Source organism: Blennius ocellaris (assembly GCF_963422515.1).
Source record: "Blennius ocellaris genome assembly, chromosome: 7".
Lineage (NCBI taxonomy): Eukaryota > Metazoa > Chordata > Actinopteri > Blenniiformes > Blenniidae > Blennius > Blennius ocellaris.
The window spans coordinates 28,017,066-28,043,425 of NC_137656.1; the positions used below are offsets into that span (position 1 = coordinate 28,017,066).

Genomic DNA, 26,360 nt, shown 5'->3' on the forward strand with positions numbered 1-26,360 from the left:
GTCTCTACGTCATCCAGTTCTTACTTGAACCATTTTGTATTCTCCAGATAAAACCCATGATTTGCTGAGTGTCCCACTACTTTGATTAGCACCAACTAGTTTGACCAGTTTCCAAACTAGTAACACTACCTTTCCCGATGACAGTTTTTTCACTTTAAGACACGCCTGTAGGCTGTAGTTTTCAATCTACCGTAATTATCATTCTATGTAGTAAAAAATCCCAATGATCGTTGAAAAATGGCGCTCTTCTATAATTACACAAATATTCATCTACACACCAGCAGTGTTGCCAAGGCATCACTTTTCACACTGAATGGCCCGTCTGTGTCCCATATCTGCAAAACATCTTAAATGATCTTAATGAACTTTTACCATTATGTAAGAAAGTTAAAAATATATTGATAGGTGTATATTTATGGGGGTATTTCTTTACATCACAGTGAGATCATCGGCTGGCTGAGTTAACAAGAACATAAAGCAAGGAAGCCCAATAAACATTGCATCAAAAATCAAACTTTATTCCAAAGTTGAACACCACTCTTCCTGAATTCAAGGATATGTTTATATATTAAAATTCGTCCTTATATTTGATAACATTGATGTGGTGGTGGGAGTTCTAATCCTCCTCCATGCGTCCTGTTTTTTCTCCTCAGTGACCTTCAAGAAGATGTCCATGTGGAGGGAGCAGCAGCAACAGTAAGACAAGCAAGAGAAGAAACTCAATGGGCTGAAGATTGGTGGAAAGTCCACAGCCGATTGGAACAGCTGAAATAAAGCCATTTCAATCATGATGTTGAAGGTACACAACACATGTCAATATGATGAAGGGAATTTACTGAACACTGTTTCAACATTTTCACATTTTCAACATTTCACAGTTTCAACTTTGCCGCCATCCAGTGGTGATATAAAGAATAACAATGTGGAGGAAGACAGTCACTCTTCACAAGCCCGCAATATTTAAATAGCTCATCTACTGTAAACTCTCCAACTGTTGTTCACATCCACCACTTTGTGCACACTGGTTGTTTTGTTGACTTGGTTTATTGAAATGTCAGCCGGCACTGCCCCCTGGTGGTCCAACAAGGTGTAGACGCTCCTCTCAGTACCAGCAGAGCAGCAGATTCAGTGGAGTTGGACGCTGGTGTTCAGAATGAGAAAATCTTCTCAGCTGTGTCACAGAAAACGGAGGCTCACGGCTTTACTCGAACGGACGCCTGAGCTGCAATGCAACGCAGCGTTCACAACCACACTTACACTTTAACTGTACCCTCTGTGGTGGAACAGAGCTGGATCTAAAGCTGCGGTCCCACCACACTGTTTATACCGGTTTTTTGAGGTACGTACCTCTGAGGAAGTGGCCTCATAAGGAGAAGCAACAACACAGCACCTGTCTGCTGATCAGTAGTGACGATCGTCACTCTCCACTTGCCCACATAAACCCTGCGTTGTTGTTTATGTACACAACTTTGCTCACAGGTTGTTTTGTTAACTTAGTTTATTGAAAAGTCAGCGCTTCACATCACCATCGTCTCCTCTCAGGAACAGGTGAGGAGATTCAAAGGAGGTTAAGGGTTAAAGCTGGACACTGCTGTTCACAATGTGAAATTTAAGTTGTGTCACAGAGAACAGAGGCCCAAGCCTTGACTCAGACAACCACAGAGCTGCTTCGCCCGACATATACCCACGTCGTTCACAACACGGCTTACATTTTAACCACTTTAACTATTGCTGCATTGCACCATTGTTGCATTTACCCATTGCTGGAGCAACCCACACCAAACCCCCCAACGTACAACACTGCCTGTCTTAATTATCTTAACTAGACTAGTATTGCACCTGGTAGAATAAAATATCATCATGAGTTTGTAACATCGAATACACTAAAGTAGGTATTTACATACATATTACATAGATGAGGACCATCTGACGAAGCACACTGGTTTCACTGTGTGCACACTGTGTGTGTGTGTGTGTGTGTGTGTGTGTGTGTGTGTGTGTGTGTGTGTGTGTGTGTGTGTGTGTGTGTGTGTGTGTGTGTGTGTGTGTGTGTGTGTGTGTGTGTGTGTGTGTGTGTGTGTGTGTGTGTGTGTGTGTGTGTGTGTGTGTGTGTGTGTGTTCCAGGACATTCAGGCAGCCTCTTCCAGCAACCTCTGCAGGTTTCTCTGTACCTGAAAGGAAAAGAAGTTTTTTTTGTTTCGTTTTTTTTTTTAACTTGATTGCAAAAAAGAAGGGTGATTTGCTCTACGAGTTGCAAAATGGCAAAGAGTTCAAAATATCAAAAGAAATACCACATTCAGTGTTGAAGCTTTCTGATGCCCCATAAAATCACTAAAAGCAGTTTCTAATGACAACTTTACTGAAAACCTGTATGGTGAAGTCTGCAGGCTGAAAGATCCCGAGAGAACAGAATTCCTGAGATTGAGACGATTATATGACCCCGAGTAAGTTCTTCAGTCTGCGTCAATATTTTTTTTACTCTTTTGTAAAGCTGCAGGTTGTACACAGTTTAAATGTTATTTTTATACCTCCACTTTTCTGTGAATCTTTCTTAATAAGGGGCAAAGAGTGTTAAAATAAAGCTGAATTGTTTTTTTTCTTAAGAATTTCCAAATATAACATTGAGTAACGTTGAGTCTGGTTGAGATGTTTGACTGATGGATGTGAAAGCAGCTCCCGTTACAGGTGACGTCTGCTCCATGAACAGATCGCTGACTATAAATGTTTGATTAACAGCAGCTCTCGTCTGGTTACACTTCAAACTCACCGTGGCACTTGAACACGCACAACAAAAGCTACTTTTAACCTGGAGGACACACGTTTCCGAAGGTGGAGTTGAAACTGCACTGTGTATGATCTCAGACCAACCTTCTCCAGCTTCAAGAGGTTGACAGTGAGAAGTTCTGAAAGCAGCTCGTTGTCCACCTCAGCACTCCTCAGGAAGTCGCTTCTGGAAAAAAATTAAAGGCGTTAACTCACACCAGTGGCAGCGGCAGAATTTGTTTTCTGCTGGTGCTGTGGGGGAGCTCGACTATTCATTGTTGGTGCTGGGGAATTGAGTGATCTCTAGTTAATTCCTACAGTAGCACCAACAGTATGCATGCACCACACTGTGCACATAACAGTCTCGCACATGCCGTACAAGCTCTGCTAATTAAAACAATATTATGCCACACAATATACAAGCTATTTAGCCAAAGAGATGAAGATGAAACATTTACAAGCCTTCCACTTAACTCATTCAGTGCCAAAGACGCGTTTTCGCGTTTTTTCGAATAGTACCGCTGAGTGCCAAAGACGCGTTTTTTTTTGCATGGGGGCGGGGCTACTAACATGATCTTGCTTGTATCAAAAATTGGAGTTGTAATCGCAAGGATGTAGAACAGAGTACCGTCTCAGAAGCCATGTCAAAGCGGCGGAGCAAGACCGATCGGCCAGCCGGTCAGTTCAAGCAACTAACTTTGCAGCAGAGCATTTTGAGAGGACCCAGCACCAGCAGCGCAGCTATAGAAGACGCCGGCAGAGACCACTCCTCTGACGTAGCGAGCTTCAGCGAGCCGGTGACTGGGACCATCACAGTTGTCGAAACCAGAGGGAGAAGTCAAAGATCTGGGAGAAGACCGATCCCTGATCCGATCCCTGATGAATCAGAGTTCAGCGAGCCTGACCCAGATTCTTGGGACGAGTGGATACCGACCTCTTCTGCGAGTAGCAGAAGCCCGTCGCCCCAGCCTCGCGCCAAAGCAGCGCATAGCTCTACAGGTAAGACTGATGCATTCACTGATTGCCTCTTGTGTTAGCAGTGAAAGCATACATTTTTTTGTTGTGTTATCATGATCTGGCAATAAAAGTTATTCTAAAAGTGATTCTGATTCACTAAATGCAATTATATCCACATGATGCTGAATTTATAATCGGATTATAATCTTCAATCCGTGAGCTCCCCCCTTTGGCCAATCTGCGTTACTGCATCCCTGCAAAATGTTTATTTGATGGTTTATTTGTATCTGCTACCTCTTACATGACCGTTTTCCAATGCTTGTTGATGCTTCTACATGGTTGCAATAAAGTTGTATTTGTATAACTTTAAAAAATGTTGTCCGTGTTATTTTGGTTCATTATATAATGGGAAGACTTCTCAAAGTGTTTGAGATGCCATTGAAGCAAAAAGAATTATGATCAAAGATATTTTCTGCTTGAAATGCTGTTTTTCACAAAAAGCCATTTTTCTCAGCTTTTTGGTCAGAAACCAGGATTTTCAGTGATACCCACCCATGTTCAGGAGGCCATTACTAATGAATGGAAACAGGTACAAACAAACAAATTTTTTCTGATGATAAAGGAAAGTCTGAATTTTCATTTGGTATGTTTCTTGACAAAATTTTCTATGGGCTTTGAGAAAACGCTGAAATGTTGAAAAAACCCTGGCACTGGGACGTGCCAAATTTGAAAAGGGCTGGCACTGAATGAGTTAATCAAACCACTGAATGGAAATTTTAGCACAAGCACAATTCTGATTCCTGGTTATCTCTATGCAAACAGGCAATAATCATCACTCACCATGTCGCTTGTTGTGGTTGAGAGCAAAGGCATCAATAATGTTGTCCCTTTTCTTTCTTTTTTTTTTTTTTTGCAAAAGGTGCTTAATGTTTTATTACTATATTTAAGTTATGCAGTTGACAGGAAAGTTCCAAGGTCAAGGCTTCTGCTGCACTGATTGGCTGAATCACATCACACTGCTTTTTAGTTTAAAATAAATACATACATATGTTTTTTTGGTGTATTTATACACCAATAAAACATATATGTATTAAGTTAGCCAAGCAACAAAGGATAACGCTGTTGGGATCTCACAAGAACACAGAAAGTTTGTTCATTTCTAAGGAAAGACAATTTTCAATTTTCATGATACACAGTCATGACATATGAATTCTGACCCAGGAATATGATTGACCATCACACCCAGTGGGGGGACCTTTTACCACTGCAGACCCTCCCCTGTTTTCTGCTCACAAGACGCCTCCCCCCATGCATTTAGCACTGATTGGTTGAGGCTCTCAGGATTCGACACCTTCGAATCCACACACTTTCAACAAAAGCCTGCAACACCAGTCTTGAGGAGAACCTTGCTCCGAGTCTTCTCCTGTGAACACTGTGGGAAGAACTGCTTCCCAGCAGCTCAGCTCACCCAGTGTTAGCATACAGCTAACACCAGAGGCCTGCAACCAGGGCCTTCACTCCTCAACTCCTCTGCTGACCCACCACGAGGGTCAGACCTTCCCCTGATCCAGAGACCAGCACTCAGAGTCTGATCTCCCATCAACCAGGAAAACCAACCAGTTCCTCCAGGACGGACCAGGGAAACGACGCCTCACAGAACTTCTTTGTGTTTTCCTCAACCAGCAGGAAAACCATCACAGACCTGAGCGACCAGCTCCTCAGTCTGGACAAAGGAACAACCAGGAGCTGCAAAGAAGGACTCCTGAAACATCAACTTCATCTTCTTCTCCTCAGCCTGCAGAACCAGCAACCACAGTTAGCAGGAGGTGCTAACTACAGGAGAAGACACCAGCTTCCCTCCAGCAGGACAACAACTGAAGTCCTTCAAGGAAGTGGTAACAACAACTGGGCTTTACCTGAGATTAGTTAAACCTGATGCTATGATAGAACTGTTTAACTTTATGAAGATGTGTCGATTCTGTTACAGTGATTGAGTTCTATAGATAATGATATTAGGAGCAGTTATCAACCTGTGAACCACTGTTAGCTCTGCCACAGACACAGGGTCTGCATGCTAATCTTTGCTTTACTAACTAGTTAACTCACAATCCTACACATATCACATCAAAGACAACATCACACAGTAACTGAACACCATCTGACGACTCCTGACGTTTTGCAAAACAAGTCTCATTCACATCAAGTCATTCTAGAAATGGTCCTTTAGCAGAGACACACAGGAAGCAGACGCTAAAGACTAGCTTCCATGTTCCATTGTTCTCCAGCACATGGTGGAGACCCAGGACAGACTTCCTGCTCTCTGATAACCTCCATTTGAATGTAGCTTCTTGTGATCCGCCATCTTGTTTTGTTGTTCCATCACACGTCTCACACACACACTTCTTCCACCTCTCTCTCCACACACACATACACATACACACACCAAGATGTATATAGGTAGCTAGAATCTCTGTTTATGTCACGCCCCACTCCTCAGAGGCCTCTAAGGGGTGTGGTTGGGTTTTTTCCCTCTCTTGTCTCTCCTCCCCTTTTGTTTCAGGCTGTTTGAGGAAGTGGAGCTGCTGAGGGATTCATTACCTGATTCAGTTCAGCTGCGACAACCGGGTGGAGCTCGTGTTCTCCTGATCAGCTGCACCTCTTAAAGGTGCTCGACTCCACTCGGTGCTGGATCGTAGCACTCCCTGCGTTAGTATGTCTGCGTGTGTTGCCCCTCAGTTTATGCTTTATCGTAGCGCTGCTTCATTCTGCTTTCTTTTTGAAGACTCGCCTGCCTCAGCTTCCCCTGCCTCCGGACCCACCGTGACCAGACCTGACTGCCCCCAGTTTTCATTGTAAATAAATATAATGTTTGGAATCATACTTGCTGTGTTATTAATGAGCACAAAGGTGAATGAAATGTCGACCTCTTCTGTGTCAAGAACTCCAAAATCCTTCAACCTTTACTGTTAATTCTGGTAATTGTAATTAATTTAACTATTAATTCAAATTCCTGATTAACTGTTTAGTATATCTTATGAGACTGATATAACTGATTTGGCTATCATTTCCTGTTATGACAGGTGGAGCTCCGAGGTTCTGATACACATCAGATAAAATTTCCATAACATTATTAATAACTACCTTTGATCATTTTTAATCATTATCGATAGCCAAACACAACAAAAATAGTGATCCTTATGAGGTAAGAAATCCCTACAATACTCACACACACAGAAAAAAATTGAAATGATAAAAACATGTATTTCTTGGAGGTGCTATGGGGGCACTATGGCAATCCCAGCAGGAGCTATAGCATCGTCAAGAATCCCCCCCGGGCGCCACCTATAACTTGCACACGACACATTAACATTTGCATTCTGCACTGAACTGTGACACGTCTTGTGATGTAACCAAAGGTTCGCGTCATTACACACACACACACACACACACACACATACACACTCTCTAATCAAAAGTAATCAATTATGCAGAAATGTGAAGATTTCATGTTGATTTTCCAAACTGTTAATAGTTTTCCAACTCACTCCTGGTGGGTGATGTCGATGGAGCCCAGAGTCGTCAACCGCTGCTCCAATGAAATGACTTTAAACGTCAGGTAACAGGAAGACAGGACCAGGATGCACACTCTACGGGAAAACACATACAACCAACGTCAAAAATGAGAGAGGTTCACAATTCACAAAACACATGCACTGTAATATTGTGGGATTGTTTTGAGCCTGTTTTTAATCAGATTGTTTTAATATTAACTGTGAAGCACTTTGGTCAACCTTGGATATTGTGTTATATGTGCTATACAAATAGAGTAATAATAATAATCATAATAATCATAATAATGATAGCGGTCGTCTCCCAGTCGAAAGGTTGCAGGGTTGATACCCACCTCTGCTATCTCTGCCTGCTGACATACCAAAGTGTCCTTGGGCAAGACACTGAACCCCAAACTGCTCCCATTGGAGTGACAGCGCCTTGCATGGCTGCAGCCTCCAATGGTGTGTGAATGCGTGTGTGAATGTGGTGAGCTATGTAAAGTGCTTTGGGACTGCTCACACAGCTATATAAGTGATAATATTTACCATCCATTTATTACCAAAAATTACACATGTGAAAATAGAGTCTTAAAGTTATGGACATGCAGGGTTAAGTCGAGACTGATAGAAGCATCCAGATTAGTGTTGTGGGTTGTTTTTTGGAGGAAAAATAAATAAATGACAGTCAACTAACAGAAACATGTAGATGAACAGCAGAGCGTTGAGGGAAACGGGTCTGACGCTCCTCCCGTCGATCACCACCTCTGAGGTTGGAAGAAACAAAACAAGGCAAATTGGAGTCACGCTAAAGATCTAGTGATAATATCAATCTGTAATATTGTATATGAAACATTCAGCTGAAGGGGCAAATTACAAATCTGTCACATTATATAGTGGCTATGAGAGACTTACTCGATCATTTGATTTTTGTTTTTCACTTAGCAGAGGGAGAAAATACAGAGAGGCTAGCAGGCATAGTTATATACAGTGTCAACGGACCCACAGTGGCATGCTGGGAGTTATGAGGAGGACGCCCCTGGAGGACGAGGAAGGAACAGCATGTAAAGGCCCAACGAACAGACTCTGGCTTTTTGTTTGCTTTTAAATTGTGATTGATGAGATGGAGAGATCTCCTCACACAAGCACACATGCTCTGGAACAACACACACGTAGTGCAGTCACAAAATTATGGCTGCGCGCATTAGACCACAGAGGGGTTGGAGCGCACCCAAGTACATGGGGGCAGTGAAGACTTTGACGTCATTACACACACGAGCCTTGCGGAGAGCATGGCTCGGCCTTAAATGACACACATTATCTCATGCTGGTTCTGCACGTCGCGCCTGAGCATCAAGCATAAAACAGCCTTCACAACTTGAATAAATGGCCAAACATGAACTGTGTCTAAATTGCCAACTCGAGGCTGAAAAACACTCTGAACAGACCACAAAATTCTTGCAAAGCAACATAGTTCAATGCAGATTATTTTAGGAGGTCTTTGCATAAAATTGTTCTGCACCACATGTGATTGGTTTGATATTGAGAATCCTCTTACGAGCGTCGTGCTGCTTGCTGTCTGAGCTTTGCTGCTTTGAATGCTGGTTCTTGACTTTGTGCTGGAGGTTGGCGTGCTCCAGGGGGGAGGTGCTGTCTTTTTGCTTCAACACCTCCAGGAAAGGAGGAACTGGGAACCCTGCAGATGAGAATAACAGCAATGTCATGGATACAATGTGTGTATGATGGCCACTGTGTAAACAAGCCCTAAGGCCTGTAGAATGAAGGTTATGGACTTCAACCTGATGATTCTGTAGATTACATGTGTCGAAGTCCGGTCCTCGAGGGCCGCGGCCCTGCATGTTTCCATGTCTCACTGCTTTCACACAGCTGATTGCAAGGAGCAGCTTGTTATCTGGCTTTGTGCTGAACGTGGTGACGAACTATCATTGGTGGACAGTGGAGGGAGACGTGGAAAACCTGCAGAGCCCTCGAGGATCTGAGTTTGACACCCTTGCTGTAGAGAATTTCCAGCCTTGAACTCTCTTGCAGCTTCCAGGTCTTTTGGACTTCTCTGTCTATCAGAACCTGCTGTTGCCTCACTAGTACCTGCTATCTTTTCGTAGTCCGGGGCCTGAGAGTCAGAGCTGCTGCTCTCCTCCGTGTCCTGTATCCTCTGCTTGACGGCTCTGTCCAGGCCACTGAACTCCCTCTGCACAAACATACACTCGTTCGTAATGTCCTGCTTATCTGGATCACACACTCTTCTATTCACCTTGTCAATATAAGAGGATATAAAGGTTTTATGCATATATTTATTAGACGTGTGCTGGTAGGTTCTGACTGTTTTCTGTCTGTGAAAGTTGTAGTAGGTGTTTCTCACCAGAGGAAATCGAGGGGAATGAAGCGACCTCTGACCTCTGAAGCTGTTTTCTGCAGAGGACGGGATGGGGCTGCTGCAGGGACTCTTCTCCTAAAAACACATTGTGCACAAACACACACAATAGCATGTTTCTTCAAACATAGCACGCAAACATTTGTCTCAAAATGGAAATAAAACAAAGTTTTAAACTTTCCAACTTAATCAAGCACTCAATATACAAACATATATTTTTTTAGAATGCTCTCCTAGAGATTCAATGACACCACCATTTCAAAAAAATCAATAATAAACAAGACCTTCCAGAGCTTTTTTTTTTTTTTTTTTAATCTTATCTTAGACATTCACTTTGGCCCAATGTGGAACCTAAAAAAACTTTCATTCACCACTTTTGTCATACTGACAAACATCAACTTTCTGTCAAAGTTCATTGGCTCGAACTGTGAAATTCTTTCAGTAAATCACTTCAAATGCTTCCATCTTTAAGGCTAAATAATTATATCTGCTGTCCAGATCGTCTCCCTGATTCTGTGATGATATGTTTTGGGGTTTAAGGGACTGTTTTTATTATTTCCTTTGATTTAATTTGACAGAACATAATTTACAGTCTGTCTTAGTTTTGTCATTGTCATTAATGTTAAAGAATCCCCAAACCACAGATACTTCATCGGCATTGGCATCAGAATTGATAAAAAATAATACATAGCTTAATAATTAGCACAACTAATTTCTCCAATGATGTTGCATTTGCTTCAAAATGCCATTCCTAGTTCAGTGGGAAACAATACAGTGATGCACACATTACTGAATATGAAGCATGCATGCTCACAAAACAGCTGAAATGAATTCAAAGAACCAAATGCGTCACAGGCACTGACAAACAAACTTCAGCGTTTTGTGCTTGCTGAATGTTTGGGGTCAGACTCACCTCCAAATGAAGACAAACTGACATGAGGACCTTGTAGGTATTATCTCTGGATAGGAAGGACACAAACACATACTGCAACAACAAAACAAGACACCTTGTTTAGGCTTTCTTTCCCACACAGGCATACAGACATAATTCATAGATTTGGAATAACATAATTCCTGTCATTCTCTCGCTCTCACTTTGTCATTTGCCGTGGAGATCACCAGAGCGTTTGGCACCAGGATGGCAGTCTTGGTCTTCTTGATGTTGGTAACAGACACCACAGGAATAGCGATCTGTAGACACCAACACCAGGAACAGAGTTCAGAATTTACTCTGTGAAGTTACTCTTCTAGTTTTACCATGAACATCCTGAGGTGCCCGTTTTATTTTTAAACTGGATTTGGCTAACTTCAATTCTGTTTTCTGTCATCAGGGACGACTGCAGTCCAGTCTTCAGAGCCTGTTTGTGTTCAAATGTACTTGTCAGTGTTTTCTGTACCTTTGTGTCTTTGCCAAACACCTTTGAGTGGAAACAGATCCAGTGATCGGAGACAAACATCCGTCCTTGGTAGAGGATATCTTTCTGCAGAGCGCAGGTGTAAGCTGACACACAGGTCAATAACATCCAGTTAGAGAAGACAAACTGCAAACCCACGTTTTTCTAAAATTGTCGACGATGTAATCAAGAAACCAGCAGTTCTGCAAATTAAAAGAAATTATGGAATGGTACTGTAACTCTACTTTATTAAATAAAAGATCAATTACAGTGGATTAGAAAGTCATTTGATTCCCTGTGGAAGTAGATTCAGTCTTCTGTGATCATGTCAGAAATATCAGGTGCTTAAAAAATGGTGAGTATCAAATGTGTGGGTATATTATCTAATCCCTCAGTCAGTATTTAAGCAGGACAGGGAGACTCACTCTGTCGGAGCTGCTCCTCTTTGCTGATCTCCTTGAACACTTTGTGGTACTGGCAGTTGCTCTTGGACAGCTATATCACAACAACAGACACACTTATCAATGTAGACTGTTGAGATGCACATCAGAAACTGGGTCATTGTAGTGAAACACCATGTGGATATTTAGAGAAGGGTGCAGCTGATACAGGAGTCCACTCACATGGATTTGTTTGATTAAGTTTCAGCTTGATCTTTTCTTCCCCCACATAAAACATCACTAATAATACATGAAGTCAAACTTTTCTGTTTGTGATGATAAAGCTTCCCAATAACCAAATGTGATCTCAAAAATACTGGATTCCTTCAGGTTTGGTCAATCAGTGACCAGGACATCATGGGATCAAGATGAAAAGGTTCATATTGGCAGTCATATCGGCCAATGCATATATACTTACATGTTACAGATGAGCAGCAGATATCTGACACAGTTTACGATGATAAGGTTTATAGGCGTATCAGAGGTTATTTACTGGTGGCTCACCTGGCTATAGTGAGACTTCTTCCTCTCTATCTTCGAATCAGAGTCTGTCTGGACTTGAGTCAGCAGGGAGTGGTCAAAGGTCTTGGACCTGCGGACAAGAATGAAAAATACAGATAAAGATGACTATACATTTATTGCACAGTTTGTTGAATAACAGGTTACACAATCCAAGTGTTTGTTAACCTGATTCAAATATGCTATAACACAACATGTGCTAGACCATCCAGTACACACACACACACACACACACACACACACACACACACACACACACACACACACACACACACACACACACACACACACACACACACACACACACACACACACACACACACACACAGAATCACATTCAAATATGGACGTATTAAAACACCAGTCTGAAAATAATGTGAAAATAGGCACATTTTCAAACATCTATGAGGAGAAGAAGTTCCAAACTCCAATTAATAAATTAGATTTCTGGATGAGCAATACCACTATAACTGGTCTTGAGAGGGAAATAAATGTGCTGGTAGTTTGAAAAACATTTCCATGTCAATTTTCTTAGTTTAGCTACTATAGGTTTAGACAGCTGTGAAGTCTTCTTCTGAACTGCACCCGAACTTCCTGTCTATATAATAGCAAACTAAACTGATTGTGAGGATCCCCACCTCCTCCAGCACCTCCTCCAGATCCTCCTCACTGACTCTCCTGCAGGTAATCTACTAATTGATTGCTCCTCCTCTTCAGCCCTGCAGTGAGGAGGTCCGGTGTCAGAAGACTGTCTCTGTTCAGAGTCTCCAGCTCCTCTCATGAGCTCCACGACTCCCTGCTTCCAGCGTCCTCAGTGCACCTCCTCCTGGTGCACCTCCTCCTGGTACAGCGCTCCTCGTGTGCTCTCAGCTCCTCACTCCGTGCCTCCTCAGTGCACCTCCTCCTGGTGCAGCGCTCCTCCCTGCTGTGCTCCTCGTGTGCTCTCAGCTCCTCACTCCATGCCTCCTCAGTGCGCCTCCTCCTGGTGTAGCACTCCTTGTGTACTCTCAGCTCCTCACTTCGTGCCTCTTCAATGCACCTCCTCCTGGTGCAGCGCTCCTCGTGTGCTCTCAGCTCCTCACTCCATGCCTCTTCAATGCACCTCCTCCTGGTGCAGCGCTCCTCGTGTGCTCTCAGCTCCTCACTCCGTGCCTCCTCAGTGCACCTCCTCCTGGTGCAGCACTCCTCCCTGCTGTGCTCCTCGTGTGCACTCAGCTCCTCACTCCGTGCCTCCTCAGTGCACCTCCTCCTGGTGCAGCACTCCTCCCTGCTGTGCTCCTCTTGTGCTCTCAGCTCCTCACTCCGTGCCTCCTCAGTGCACCTCCTCCTGGTGCAGCACTCCTCCCTGTTGTGCTCCTCGTGTGCACTCAGCTCCTCACTCCGTGCCTCCTCAGTGCACCTCCTCCTGGTGCAGCACTCCTCCCTGCTGTGCTCCTCGTGTGCACTCAGCTCCTCACTCCGTGCCTCCTCAGTGCACCTCCTCCTGGTGCAGCGCTCCTCCCTGCTGTGCTCCTCGTGTGCTCTCAGCTCCTCACTCCATGCCTCCTCAGTGCACCTCCTCCTGGTGTAGCACTCCTTGTGTGCTCTCAGCTCCTCACTCTGTGCCTCTTCAATGCACCTCCTCCTGGTGCAGCGCTCCTTCCTGCTGCAATCTCCTCGCCTGCACACTCTGCATCCCAGAGTCTTTGTTCCCTCGTCTGCCACGTCTTGCAATCTGAATAAATCATTGTTAATTGCACCTGCTCTGCCTCTTGGTTTTGCTTCTGGGTTTCAGAACTCTACACACTGGCTCCAAGCCATAACAGACTCTTCTGACCCGCAAAATGAGTCCAAGGGGCCTGGATGACTCTTCTCCCGGCAAAGAGCCCTCCGTTCCCCCGGCTAAACCATGTGCCGGGGAACTGGGCTCCTGTGACCAGTTCCTGCTGAAGTGCCGCCTCGTTTTTGACCTCCAGCCCTCCAAGTATTCCTCTGATCAGGCCAAGATTGCCTACACTACATACCTCCTGCTAGGGAAGGCGGCTTGGTGGGTGACGGCACTCTGGAATCATGACTCACCGGTTATTCAGACTTGGGCCCACTTTACCGAGGAGCTTAAGAAGGTTTCTGATCAACCAGTAAAGAACGGGGAGTCCGCATGGCAGCATCTCTCCTTCTCCCAGGGCACCATGCCAGCAGCCGACTACTTGGTCAAGTTCCGGATCCTGGCGCAGGAGTGTGGGTGGCACGACGAGGCTCTCCGGGGAATCTAAGCCCAGGGTCTCTCGGAGAGACTGAAAGACCAACTGTCTACCCGGGACGAACCCTCCTCCCTCTATGACCTCATTTTTTCTCTCCATCCGCTTGGAGAACCGGCAGAGGGAGAGGCAGCAGGAGCGTGCCGACCGCTGAACTTTCCCCGCCGGACTCTCCTCTTCCCAGCCAGCTCCCAGGTCCTCAACTTCACCGCCGGGACCTGGAGCTCCCAACGAGTCAGCAGATGAGCCGATGCAGCTGGGGCGGACCCATCTGGACCCCTGAGAATGACGCCGGTGCATCCAGAACCAGCTGTGTCTCTACTGTGGTGAAGCCGGACATCTTCGGGACTCCTGCCGAAGTCTACCCAAGAGGTGCGGCTCGTCAGTGACGGGGAACCCTCCGACGAGCCATATCCCCAGTGACCCAAGTTCCTTTGCCTGGATGAAGGTGTCGCCAGCCTCCACTGGGAACAACACTCTGCGACCCTCTACAACATATCGCGTCCCGAGAAGGAGGCGATGGAGTCGTACATCCAGGAGTCATTAGCTGCTGGTCTCATTCACCCTTCATCATCTCCAGTGGCAGCAGGATTTTTCTTTGGGAAGAAAAAAGATGCCACTCTCCTTCCCTGATTGACTACAAGGGCTTGAACGCCATCACCATAAAAAACAGTTCACCTCTTCCCTTCATCAATCCCTCTTTCAAACCCCTCTGCGAGGCCTGGGTATTTACCAAATTGGACCTCTGGAATGCATAACATCTCATCCGGATCAGGGAAGGAGATGAATGGAAGATGACGTTCAACACCCCGCTGGGAGACTTCGAGTACCGGGTGATGCCGTTTGGACTCACAAATGCATCGGCGGTGTTCCAGGGGTTCATGAATGATGTCGTCTGGGACATGCTTAATAAGTTCGTTTTTGTGTACCTGGATGACATCTTGGTTTTCTCACACTCACTGGAGGAGCACCGGGAGCATGTCCGCCTGGTCCTCCAACGCCTCCTGGAGAACCGGCTTTATGTCAAGCCAGAGAAATGTGAGTTCCATGCCACCTCCACAATCTCCACCCCTGCGTCTACTTCTCCCGCAGCCTCTCTCCGACCGAGAGGAACTATGACGTGGGGAACCGGGAACTGCTAGCGGTGGTGTGGGCTCTGCAAGAATGGAGACACTGGTTGGAGGGTGCAACAGTCCCATTCATCATATGGACGGACCATAAAAACCTGGAGTACCTTTGCTCGGCCCGCAACCTCAACTCCCGTCAGGCGCGCTGGTCTGTCTTCCTCAGTAGGTTCAACTACACTCTGTCCTTCCAACCTGGATCCCGGAACATCAAACCTGATGCCCTGTCTCGGCTCCACTCCTCCCCTTCCTCCTCTGAGTTACCGGACCTCATTATCCCGCCGTCCTGCATCCGGGGTTCCGCCGACTGGGACATTGAAGTGACCATCCGGGAGGCTAAAGGGGCAGACGCGGATCCTGGCACCGGTTCCCCAGACCGCATTTACGTTCCCGGACACCGTGCGCTCCCAGGTTCTTCAGTGGGGTCACGATTCCAGACTCCCCTGCCACCCTGGAGCTATCCGCACCCTCTCCTTCCTGCAGCGATGTTTCTGGTGGCCTGGCCTGGCCCAGGAGGTCTGGGAGTTCATTGCAGCATGTTCCATCTGTGCCCGCAGTAAGCCCTCCCATCAACCTCCGTCAGGTTTCCTGCGACCGCTGCCAATTCCCAGCCGGCCCTGGTCCCACATCGCCGTGGACTTCGTCACCGGGCTCCCCCCTTCTGATGGGAACTCCAGCATCCTGACCATAGTGGACCGTTTTTCAAAGTCTGTCCACTACGTCCCTCTCGACTCCCAACTGCCCAGGAGACGACTGACCTGCTGGTTCTCCATGTTTTCAGGCTCCACTGAATTACCATGGATGTTGTGTCGGACCGGGGACCTCAATTCGCCTCCCGGGTGGGGAAGGCATTCTGCTCAGCCCTGGGGGCAACGGCCAGTCTCTCCTCTGGCTATCATCCCCAGACCAACGGCCAGACGGAGCGGGTGAACCAGAATCTGGAGGCGGTGCTCTGGTGCATGACTACGCAGCTTCCTTCATCCTGGAGCTCCCACCTTCCATGGATTGAATGCGCCCACAACTCCCTCACCTGCTCAGCCACTGGAATGTCGCCTTTCATGGTTTGTCACGGTTTTCAACCTCCCCTGTTCCCAGATCAGAAGCTCGATGTAGCTGTCCCCGCGGTCAAGGACCACCTACGTTGGGTCCGGGAGGTATGGAAATCTGCCAGGGCAGCACTCTCTAGATCCGCGGAGTCCAACAGACGACTCACAGACCGTCACCGCACTCCCACTCCGGACTACAGACCCGGGCAGATGGTATGGTTGTCCTCTCAAGACCTTCTCCTCCAGGTAGAATTGCCGAAGCTGGCTCCCCACTTCATCGGCCCATTCCTGGTCTCCAAGGTGATCAACCACACGGCTGATCCAGTCTCCTTGAGCCCCCTGTGTCCTCCGGCTGACCCCCCCACCACCCCCTCGGATCATCGATCACCATCCTGCCATCATCCTGTCCAAGATCCTGGACGTGCAGCCTTGGGGTAGGAGTTTCCAATATCTGGTGGACTGGGAGGAGTACGGTCCAGAGGAGCGGTCCTGGCTTCCCCATTGACTCATCCTGGACGGGACGCTCTCTCGGACTTCTACGTCGAGCACACGGACAAGCCGGGTGGGCCGCCAGATGGCGACCGTTGAGGGGGGGTACTGTGAGGATCCACACCTCGCTCCAGCACCGGATCCTCCCTCACTGGCACTCCTGCAGGTAATTGGCTACTTAATTGCTCCCACATCTTAAGCCCTGCAGTGAGGCAGATCCGGTGCCAGAAGATTGTGTCTCTCTTCTGAGTCACCTGCTTTGTAATTGCGCTGAAAGTCTTGCTTAGGGACCCCAAGTGCATGTTTGTGAGAATGTGGGAGGAAACCCACACATATACAGGGAGAACCTGTAAACTCGGAAGACTCAGAAAGGCCACAGGCAATATTTAAACCCACAACCTTCTTGCTGTGAGAGCAGAAACCACTGTGCCACCATGCGGCCATTACGATGCTATGGGGAGCTGACGGGGGTCAAGGGTCATTCCCAGAGACCCCCAGTGGTGACCTGTTCAATGTGAAGCTTGAACTTTGACCCTCCGACACCAAGTTGGTCTTTCTAACCTCTAGGATTGGTTTGGATTGGATTGGACTTGACCTGACCTGACCTGACCTGACCTGACCTGACCTGACCTGACCTAATCTGACCAGACCAGAGCAGACCAGACCAGACCTGACCTGACCTGACCAGGACCTGACCTGACCTAATCTGACCAGACCAGACCAGACCTGACCTGACCTGACCTGACCTGACCTGACCTAATCTGACCAGACCTGACCAGACCAGACCGGACCAGACCAGACCAGACCGGACCAGACCAGACCAGACCAGCACCTGACCTGACCTGACCTGACCTGACCTAATCTGACCAGACCAGACCAGACCTGACCTAATCTGACCAGACCTGACCAGACCAGACCGGACCAGACCAGACCAGACCTGACCTGACCTAATCTGACCAGACCAGACCAGACCAGACCTGACCTGACCTGACCAGGACCTGACCTGACCTAATCTGACCAGACCAGACCAGACCAGACCAGACCTGATCTGACCTGACCTGACCTGACCTGACCAGATGAACATTTATTTGTGAGAAGCTGCGGTGTTGTGGCAGCATAGTGCACAGTCACAATGAGGTCCTAGAAAGGCCTTCATGCAGCTCCAGGTGTGGATCAGGACAGAACACAGCCTGAAGCAGCAAGAGGAGACACAATTCAGTGTGAATCTTTTTCCTGTGGGATTTCTTTGTGCAGTCTGGACTGCTGACTGAATCTGCATTGATCGACCCGCGAAATGACTACATTGTAACCCTGAATTCTATATCTTATTTAAAGAAACTTCAAATTGTTCTATTCAAGAGTCTGTTTACCTGACTAACAGTGGTTTCTTGTGGCTGGCCAGGTCGTGCTGCTCATGCTGCTCCTGCTCAGCAGGCTGCAGAAACTCTCTGATCATTCTCCCGTTTCTCTCACGCTCCTCCATTAGGTTGTCTATATCAGAGCTGCAAACACAAGGACAAACAGGTTAGAACTTGTTGAAAAGCAGTCACGGGGCTGAAGACCTTCATGTGTACAACCTGGCAGGTCACCACCGCAGGGAAAACCAGTTTCATATTGATGGGTGTTATCAGGATGAATAGAATCTAAATAGAATTAATTTTCACTTTCTCACACGATACCATGTTCTCACATTTAATGTCCTGCTGTACTCAATAAGGAAGTTACATTGTCAGATAAAAAGGTGATCCGGCAATATGGCGCCATTTAAATCCCAAACCATCTGGGGCTGACTGCCATGTCCAGACTCAAGTCTTTTCAAAACATATTGACTTTCTGTAATTAAAAACTGGAAATGGATAAAAGAATTACATTTTTAATTTTTTTTAATAACAAAGACATTTCCCAAAGGGAGCTCACATCAACACTTGTGGAATTGTGTATTTTGAGGGTTAGGGTTAGGGTTAGGTGAGACTTTCAGTTCCTTTCAAATTCCCTGAGATACAGTGCAGAAGTCAGAGTCAGAATTCCGCTGTCTGGTCTGTGAGTGAAACAGCTTCTAGCTTTTCTACTACAAGGGTTTCACAGCAGGCATGGACTTTTTCCAACATGATGCATTTAATCTGCACCAAGCTTCAACAGGGTTACCGTGGCCAAACACGACTCCTGTTTTCCATGAGTCGCTTTATTTTTTCCCGCACATGTGCCACCAACAAACTAAAAGCAATGAGCCTGCTCCAGATGCCTCAAATAAATAAAACTGCTGCTGTCTTCCTTCTGTGAAGAATTAATTGAACTCTAATGTTCGTTTCAAACCAAAAACTGTTTTGTTTTTTGTTTTGTTTTTTTCCTGACACAATTCGCTGGACATCAAACAAAGGTCAACTGCAGATCTGATGGTAGAAGGTGTTTAAATCCTGGTTCATTTCCGATTCTCTGCCTTTGGCCGGATCTGGCCGAGAAAGTTAGTCCAGTTCTAAAATAGATTTAAATTCAACTCGTTAAAAAAATCATTTTCCCCACAATGGAATGTGATTCTAATTATTTTAGAGATCTTTTTAAATCACCTAAAACAACAATAATCCCAAGTATTTCTTCTGATGAGCATCGGAGTGCTTTATGGATGTTTACATAATTACTGCACACTCTCCAAAGAACAATGAACTCATTCAAAACATGAACTTACAAATGTCTCAGAAAGATCCAGAAGGAAGGTCAAATGTGTTGCTCCTGTTGTTTTTCAATGTCTTTAAGTGACTGTAAAGTGACCATGCAAGTGGCTGCAGACTGAAAAGCATGCTCACTCACAAATATAGGAATTGATATTTGGTTTATTTTCAACCAAATATCAATACCCCTGCAAGGCTCGTATCCTGACCTCTGACCCCAAATGTGGTTTCGAGCTCAACTGGATCCAGCTTTTATCTGAATCCAAATGTAAATATTTGCCCAACCCTACTGTTTTGTTTCACAATAGGCCAAAGAGTCTATGTGTACCTCGTGATCATTAGTATAATGCAAATATGGATAGTAAAGCAGAATGCCCGGAGGATTGACACATGACTTGCATTATTCCTAAAATTTGAGAAACATCAGCCTACTCATAAACTGACCTGTTCTTTCAGCAGCTATGTATAACAATCACTTTTAAAAGCACTACGAGCATCGCTGCTCGACAATAAATGACCCACAGAAAGTTCACAATCACAATAAACTCACTGATAATATCTTTCTTCATGCTTTGAGGTTCCTCTGTTACACTTCCTGCCATCCACCTGCAGGACCTGCTGGTTCCTAGTCCACTCTGCCATGGCCCTCACAGGTCTGTACACACCAGATCCTCACCTATCCAGTGAACTGCTGCCGAGAGAATTGAAACATGAACTAAGCCTGCAGCCTGATCCTGGCCTGGTTCCCTCACCTGCCTGTGTGGGAGTGTGTGCTGGGCCTCTGGTCTCACATGTCCCAGCCAATCAGGCAGCAGGGCAGGCGTGTGTGTGTGTGTGTGTGTGTGTGTGTGTGTGTGTGTGTGTGTGTGTGTGTGCGTGCGTGCGTGCGTGCGTGCGTGCGTGCGTGCGTGCGTGCGTGCGTGCGTGCGTGCGTGTGTGTGTGTGTGTGTGGATATGTATGGGTTAGGGTTAGGTATGTATGTTTTCCCAAGTTTGGGAAGTTAACGGCCAATTGTTTCCGAATAAATTCCAAAATACTGCAAAACAAAATGCCCATACAAAGCGGATGAGAGGCACCTCATGGAGGAGATCACAGAATATCGAAGATCAACCTGTTGCAATGGAGACACTCCCTGTTCAGTGTTTCACACAATGATGCGGCTGCCTAACTTACCAAGTTATTATCAAATGTGGCATTGATGAAGGTGTGCGCTCTCCCGAGTATAGCTCTAGTTTCTCAATGGGACTTCAACTTTCTCAGGTTTACATAGGAAACAAAGGTTGGTATCATTCAGAAAAGGTGATGCCACTGTGCTGTCAGTATATCATCCATCCATCCATCCATCCATCCATCCATCCATCCATCCATTTTCTGCCACTTTATCCGGGACCAGGTGCTGGAGGCAGCAGTCTGAGCAGAGTTGCCCAGACTTCCCTCACCCCAGACTCTTCCTCCAGCTCTTCTGGTGGAACCCCAAGGAGTTCCCAGGCCATAGAGAGACATAGTCCCTCCAGCATGTCCTAGGTCTGTCCTGAGGCCTCCTACCAGAGAGACATAGTCCCTACAGCATGTCCTAGGTCTGTCCTGAGGCCTCCTACCAGAGGGACATAGTCCCTCCAGCGTGTCCTGGGTCTGCCCCGAGGCCTCCTACCAGAGGGACATAGTCCCTCCAGCGTGTCCTGGGTCTGCCCCAAGGCCTCCTACCAGAGGGACATAGTCCCTCCAGCATGTCCTGGGTCTGCCCCAAGGCCTCCTACCAGAGGGACATGCCCAGTAGTATGCATTAAATTTTCACTGCAAATGGAGCATAGGATATAATCACCTCATGTACTGTAAATGTCATATTTGCTTCCAAATCAGCCTTGATCTGCTGAGATAGGAACTCCTCCAGACAAGCGGTGCCCAACCTTCAATCCAGAGGCCATTGTCAGGTGGCCAGTCTACAGCTTGCTCTGAGGTCATCAAAATGTATTCCTACACATCAAAGAAAAGTATAACAAGACAAATTCCTGAAGTGACCTATTAATATGCTTATTGTTTTGTTTGTATTTTATTTCAAAGGCTTCTTTACTGTAACGTTTTTCTACACCATAGGATTTGCAGGCTTTCTCATTTAGGAGGATCTCTTTTTTGCACTAAGAACAATTCCCTGCTGACTGGAATCATCGACATAAACTTCTGCTTTGGGATTGCTCTGACTTTGTCATTGTCGAAGTAGCTCAAATCCCATTTTTGTGCTTCAAACATACTCATTTAAAGGTCAAAACAGTCCCTCGCTGATTAATGCAGCCTCAGCTGCTATAATAAAGCAACACCAGCTTTCACGTCACTTGTCGTTGGTCATTATGTTATGGCTGATCAGTGTTCACGTTGTTGCTCAGTGTTAGTGTTGGTGTTTGCCAAACATAGCTCCTTTTCCAATGGCCAAAAAAGTTAATATCTCATCAAACCAAACAACAAGCTCACAGTTGACAGCTAGATGTTGAGGCAAGTGGCAACATTGTCCATCACCTGGCCCAGGCAATACCCAAGCAGCAGAATCCAAAGTTGTTCTTTGACAGCTGGTTTACAAGTGTCCCTGTCATCCTGGCATTTGCTCAGGAGGGAAACCACTCTGGTTGTGTTTGGTTCGCGGCAACAGACTTCCAGGAGTCAACCTGATGTCTGATGCTGAGCTGAAGATCCCTGGATGAGGACCTGTCACAGAGAAGACTGCTGTACTTGCTGAACACAAAGACACATCAAATCCAAGAGCCTGAAATACTGGCTGAAAATCACTGGTATAACTTGTGAGAATGAAACTGAGGGTAACTTTTGTGATTTTGTGGTATCCTAAAACTCTAAATATTGCAATATTTTAGAAGGTACAAATTTTGCGTATAACTCATTTAGAGTGATATCCATGTGTGGACTATTTAACTGATCTAGAAAGAAGAGACGGCCAGAATAAACCTGAAAACCTGTGTGTGTGTGTGTGTGTGTGTGTGTGTGTGTGTGTGTGTGTGTGTGTGTGTGTGTGTGTGTGTGTGTGTGTGTGTGTGTGTGTGTGTGTGTGTGTGTGTGTGTGTGTGTGTGTGTGTGTGTGTGTGTGTGTTTTGCACAGATTGTACTGACAAATGTTGCACTTTGAAACACAAACAATGTTCAGCGGTTTGCAAAAGCTTTTTTTGTTTTCTCAGCCTCTTCATGTTTGGCTGCCGGCTCTTATTACATGCTGCCTGTTTGTATATTGTGATCTGATCTCTACAAACATTCTGTTTATAGGTAGATACAATTTTCACCAAATAACTTGAAGAGCAACAACTTCCATGGTAGGAGGTAACAAAGGGATAGGTTATCAGTTATGTGGTGAATATGAGCTTTATATGAGCTTTACTACAAACTTTTTTCACTTCTTTCATTGTACTAATTCTCATTTAACAGTACAACCCCACCAGTCAGAATCCACAAGTCGTGAACATTTACAAACCTCAAGGTCCCACAACTTTTCCATCTAAAAATAATAAATAGTCCATCAAATGAAAGCTACTTACACTGCGTTGAATGTCACTGGTCACCTGATGTACACTGTAGAATAAGTGGATTCTTACCTGTAACATCCTCTGTTGGATGGAGTGCAGCCTGGCGTAGAGATTGTGCCTCTCCTTTTTAAATGAAGTGAGTAGTGAGCACTGTAGTTTTCCATTGGCGCAGCAAAATGATCAGATCAGTCTATGAACAGGCGCCACTAACTCCTGTCCTCGCATCGTAAACTAATGTCATCTATGTTTGAATGGATCCAGTGCATCATGTGAAATCAGCTGCTTCCCTTCTAATAAATGCAGCAGGAGTTGAGGTGCCACACCTCCTCGGTCCATAGAACAGTCTATAGCGGGTGTTTGTTTGCTTTGCTTCCAGAACACCGTGTCAACAACGTCACATAGACTTTCTGCTGACCCTTCTTCTTACTCACTGCGATGGATTACTTATCTATGTCAAAGCAGCTGTTGTGTTGTGCACCTCCTCTGCAGAAACATGTATTTCAATGCAATACTGCCTGCAGAGCAGGAGCGATGTATGACTGTGTAAACTATGTTCTGCCAATAATATCAAGAGGAGGAGAAGGATAGACCTTACAACACCAGCAACTTAATCACCAAAGACATTTGGACCAGCAGAGTTAGAACGATGTCGGTCATTCATTTTAATGTTCAGCATGTAACTCCGAGCTGTGCTGTATGCTACATGCTACATGCTACATGCTACATGCTACATGCTACATGCTACATGATGTGAGGGCTGTGGGCGAGGCAATAGGCATCACTATTAACATTGCAAATGTGGGTTGCAAATGCTTTTGGAAGAGTCTGTTTTATTCCTGAACAAAAGTTTCTACTTCAGTGAAGTTATTCAAGTCAACTTTCACGGAGTGCAGTGGAAAAGCAGACTCACAACCAAGATCAATTTTAGGTTTATTGAGATCAGGAGAAGACACAAGTGTCCAAAGGGGTAATCCAGAGCAAAAATCCCAAACCAGAGCAGAGTCCAAAATCAGAAGTGAGAGTTAAAAGAGTACGAGCATTATGCTGAAGGGTCGGGTATCAAAGCAGATGAAGTGACCCAGATGACAGAGGGAGGGGACAGATTGGTGCACACAGGAAGGCCAACAGAAAGGGCAGGTGCACCAAGATGCAGACAAGAGGGTCATAGCAAAACAGGAAGAGAGGCACAGGTAAGTGGCACAATCTTGACATGAACAAATGAGAAACCTTGACATTAACTCCCTTTATGGCTCTTCTTGTACTCTGTGTCCTGTTAATCTGGTAAAATACTTTTTTTTCTATTACGAGTATATTAATTTCAGTTATAGAGTGCTTTTTCAAAGCATTCACCCATTCATAAACACATTCACATACGTGGCAGCTGCCATGCAAGATACTCAGTTCAACAACTGGGGGCAGTTTGCGGTCCAGTGTCTTTGAAATTTGTCCACTAAAAGTTACCTTCACGCTAAAGTTGGGCTTCCTATGAATTTGGCCGAGAAGGTTGTTTTCATCTGCGTGTATTTATTACCGTCGCCAATGAAAGATGGGCGACCAAGAGTAGCTGTGTGGCTAATGAAAGTTGGGTGAGAAGGTTATGTTTTGGTCTGCATTTATTGATTTATTTATTCATTGGTTTGTTTGTGTGTATGTATATATTTTACCAACTTTTTGCAAATACTACTCACCCAAATTGCATGAAATTTTCATAATCCATGGACCAAGCAATTAGATTTTGAGACGTTAATGGTGAACTCGGGGTGCTCCGATCAGGTTTTCTGCTGCCGATCATGATATCGATCAGCCAAAGTGCAGATCACCGACACCGATCACATGGATTGGCTGTACATTTTTCACTTTAGTTATGATGAATAAATAAAAGGCAATATATCTCAACATTGCCTCAATCAAATAATGTTGAACTTAATGTTTACCTTTCTTACAATTTACCACAGAAATGTCTAAATCTGCATCAATCCAGTGACTGTTAAACCTCAGAATTGATCCATAAATCACTGGTGAAACACTGTGGAGCTCCATCGGAGCTACATCAGGACTCTGTGTGGAGCTCTAACGGAGCTACGTCAGGACTCTGTGTGGAGCTCTAACGGAGCTACGTCAGGACTCTGTGTGGAGCACTAACGGAGCTACGTCAGGACTCTGTGTGGAGCTCTAACGGGGCTACGTCAGGACTCTGTGTGGAGCTCTAACGGGGCTACGTCAGGACTCTGTGTGGAGCTCTAACGGGGCTACGTCACTACACTGTGTGGAGCTCTGGCAGGGCTACGTCACTACACTGTGTGGAGCTCTAACGGGGCTACGTCAGGACTCTGTGTGGTGCTCTAACGGGGCTACGTCACTACACTGTGTGGAGCTCTAACGGGGCTACGTCACCACACTGTGTGGAGCTCTGGTAGGGCTATATCACTACACTGTGTGGAGCTCTAACGGGGCTACGTCAGTACACTGTGTGGAGCTCTAACGGGGCTACGTCACCACACTGTGTGGAGCTCAAAGGGGGCTACGTCACTACACTGTGTGGAGCTCTAACGGGGCTACGTCAGTACACTGTGTGGAGCTCTAAAGGGGCTACGTCACTACACTGTGTGGAGCTATAACGGGGCTACATCACCACACTGTGTGGAGCTCTAAGGGGGCTACGTCACTACACTGTGTGGAGCTCTAACGGGGCTACGTCACTACACTGTGTGGAGCTCTGGCAGGGCTACGTCACTACACTGTGTGGAGATCTAACGGGGCTACGTCACTACACTGTATGGAGCTCTGGCAGGGCTACATCACTACACTGTGTGGAGCTCTAACGGGGCTACGTCACTACACTGTGTGGAGCTCTGGCAGGGCTACGTCACTACACTGTGTGGAGCTCTAACAGGGCTACGTCACTACACTGTGTGGAGCTCTGGTAGGGCTACGTCACTACACTGTGTGGAGCTCTAACGGAGCTACGTCAGTACACTGTATGGAGCTCTGATAGGGCTACATCAGTACACTGTGTGGAGCTCTGGTAGGGCTACGTCAGTACACTGTGTGGAGCTCTAACGGAGCTACGTCAGTACACTGTATGGAGCTCTGGTAGGGCTATGTCAGTACACTGTGTGGAGCTCTAACGGGGCTACGTCACTACACTGTGTGGAGCTCTAACGGAGCTACGTCAGTACACTGTATGGAGCTCTGGTAGGGCTATGTCAGTACACTGTGTGGAGCTCTAACGGGGCTACGTCAGTACACTGTGTGGAGCTCTA

At 46.0% G+C, this 26,360-nt stretch overlaps 2 protein-coding genes across 2 annotated transcripts in view; one reads left to right on the forward strand and one right to left on the reverse strand.

The window, feature by feature from the left end:
* Positions 1–2,129: 2,129 nt before the first annotated feature.
* On the reverse strand, positions 2,130–20,217 carry gramd2b (GRAM domain containing 2B; the record flags this gene model as incomplete). The annotated part of the gene is made up of 14 exons (XM_080499228.1): positions 2,130–2,171; positions 2,869–2,950; positions 7,266–7,367; positions 7,966–8,035; positions 8,827–8,964; positions 9,375–9,477; positions 9,649–9,738; positions 10,574–10,645; positions 10,756–10,851; positions 11,058–11,161; positions 11,480–11,549; positions 11,999–12,086; positions 18,280–18,411; positions 20,126–20,217. 14 exons carry the CDS (start codon positions 20,215–20,217, stop codon positions 2,130–2,132), a joined length of 1,281 nt encoding a protein of 426 aa, XP_080355354.1.
* The window catches only part of znf608 (zinc finger protein 608), a gene marked incomplete at both ends in the record, with an annotated part of 140,983 nt that continues 134,838 nt past the window's right edge, over positions 20,216–26,360 (forward strand). The window contains one exon of the mRNA XM_080499229.1: positions 20,216–20,228. Coding sequence (XP_080355355.1) covers positions 20,216–20,228 — 13 coding nt within the window. The remainder of the gene's footprint in view (positions 20,229–26,360) is intronic.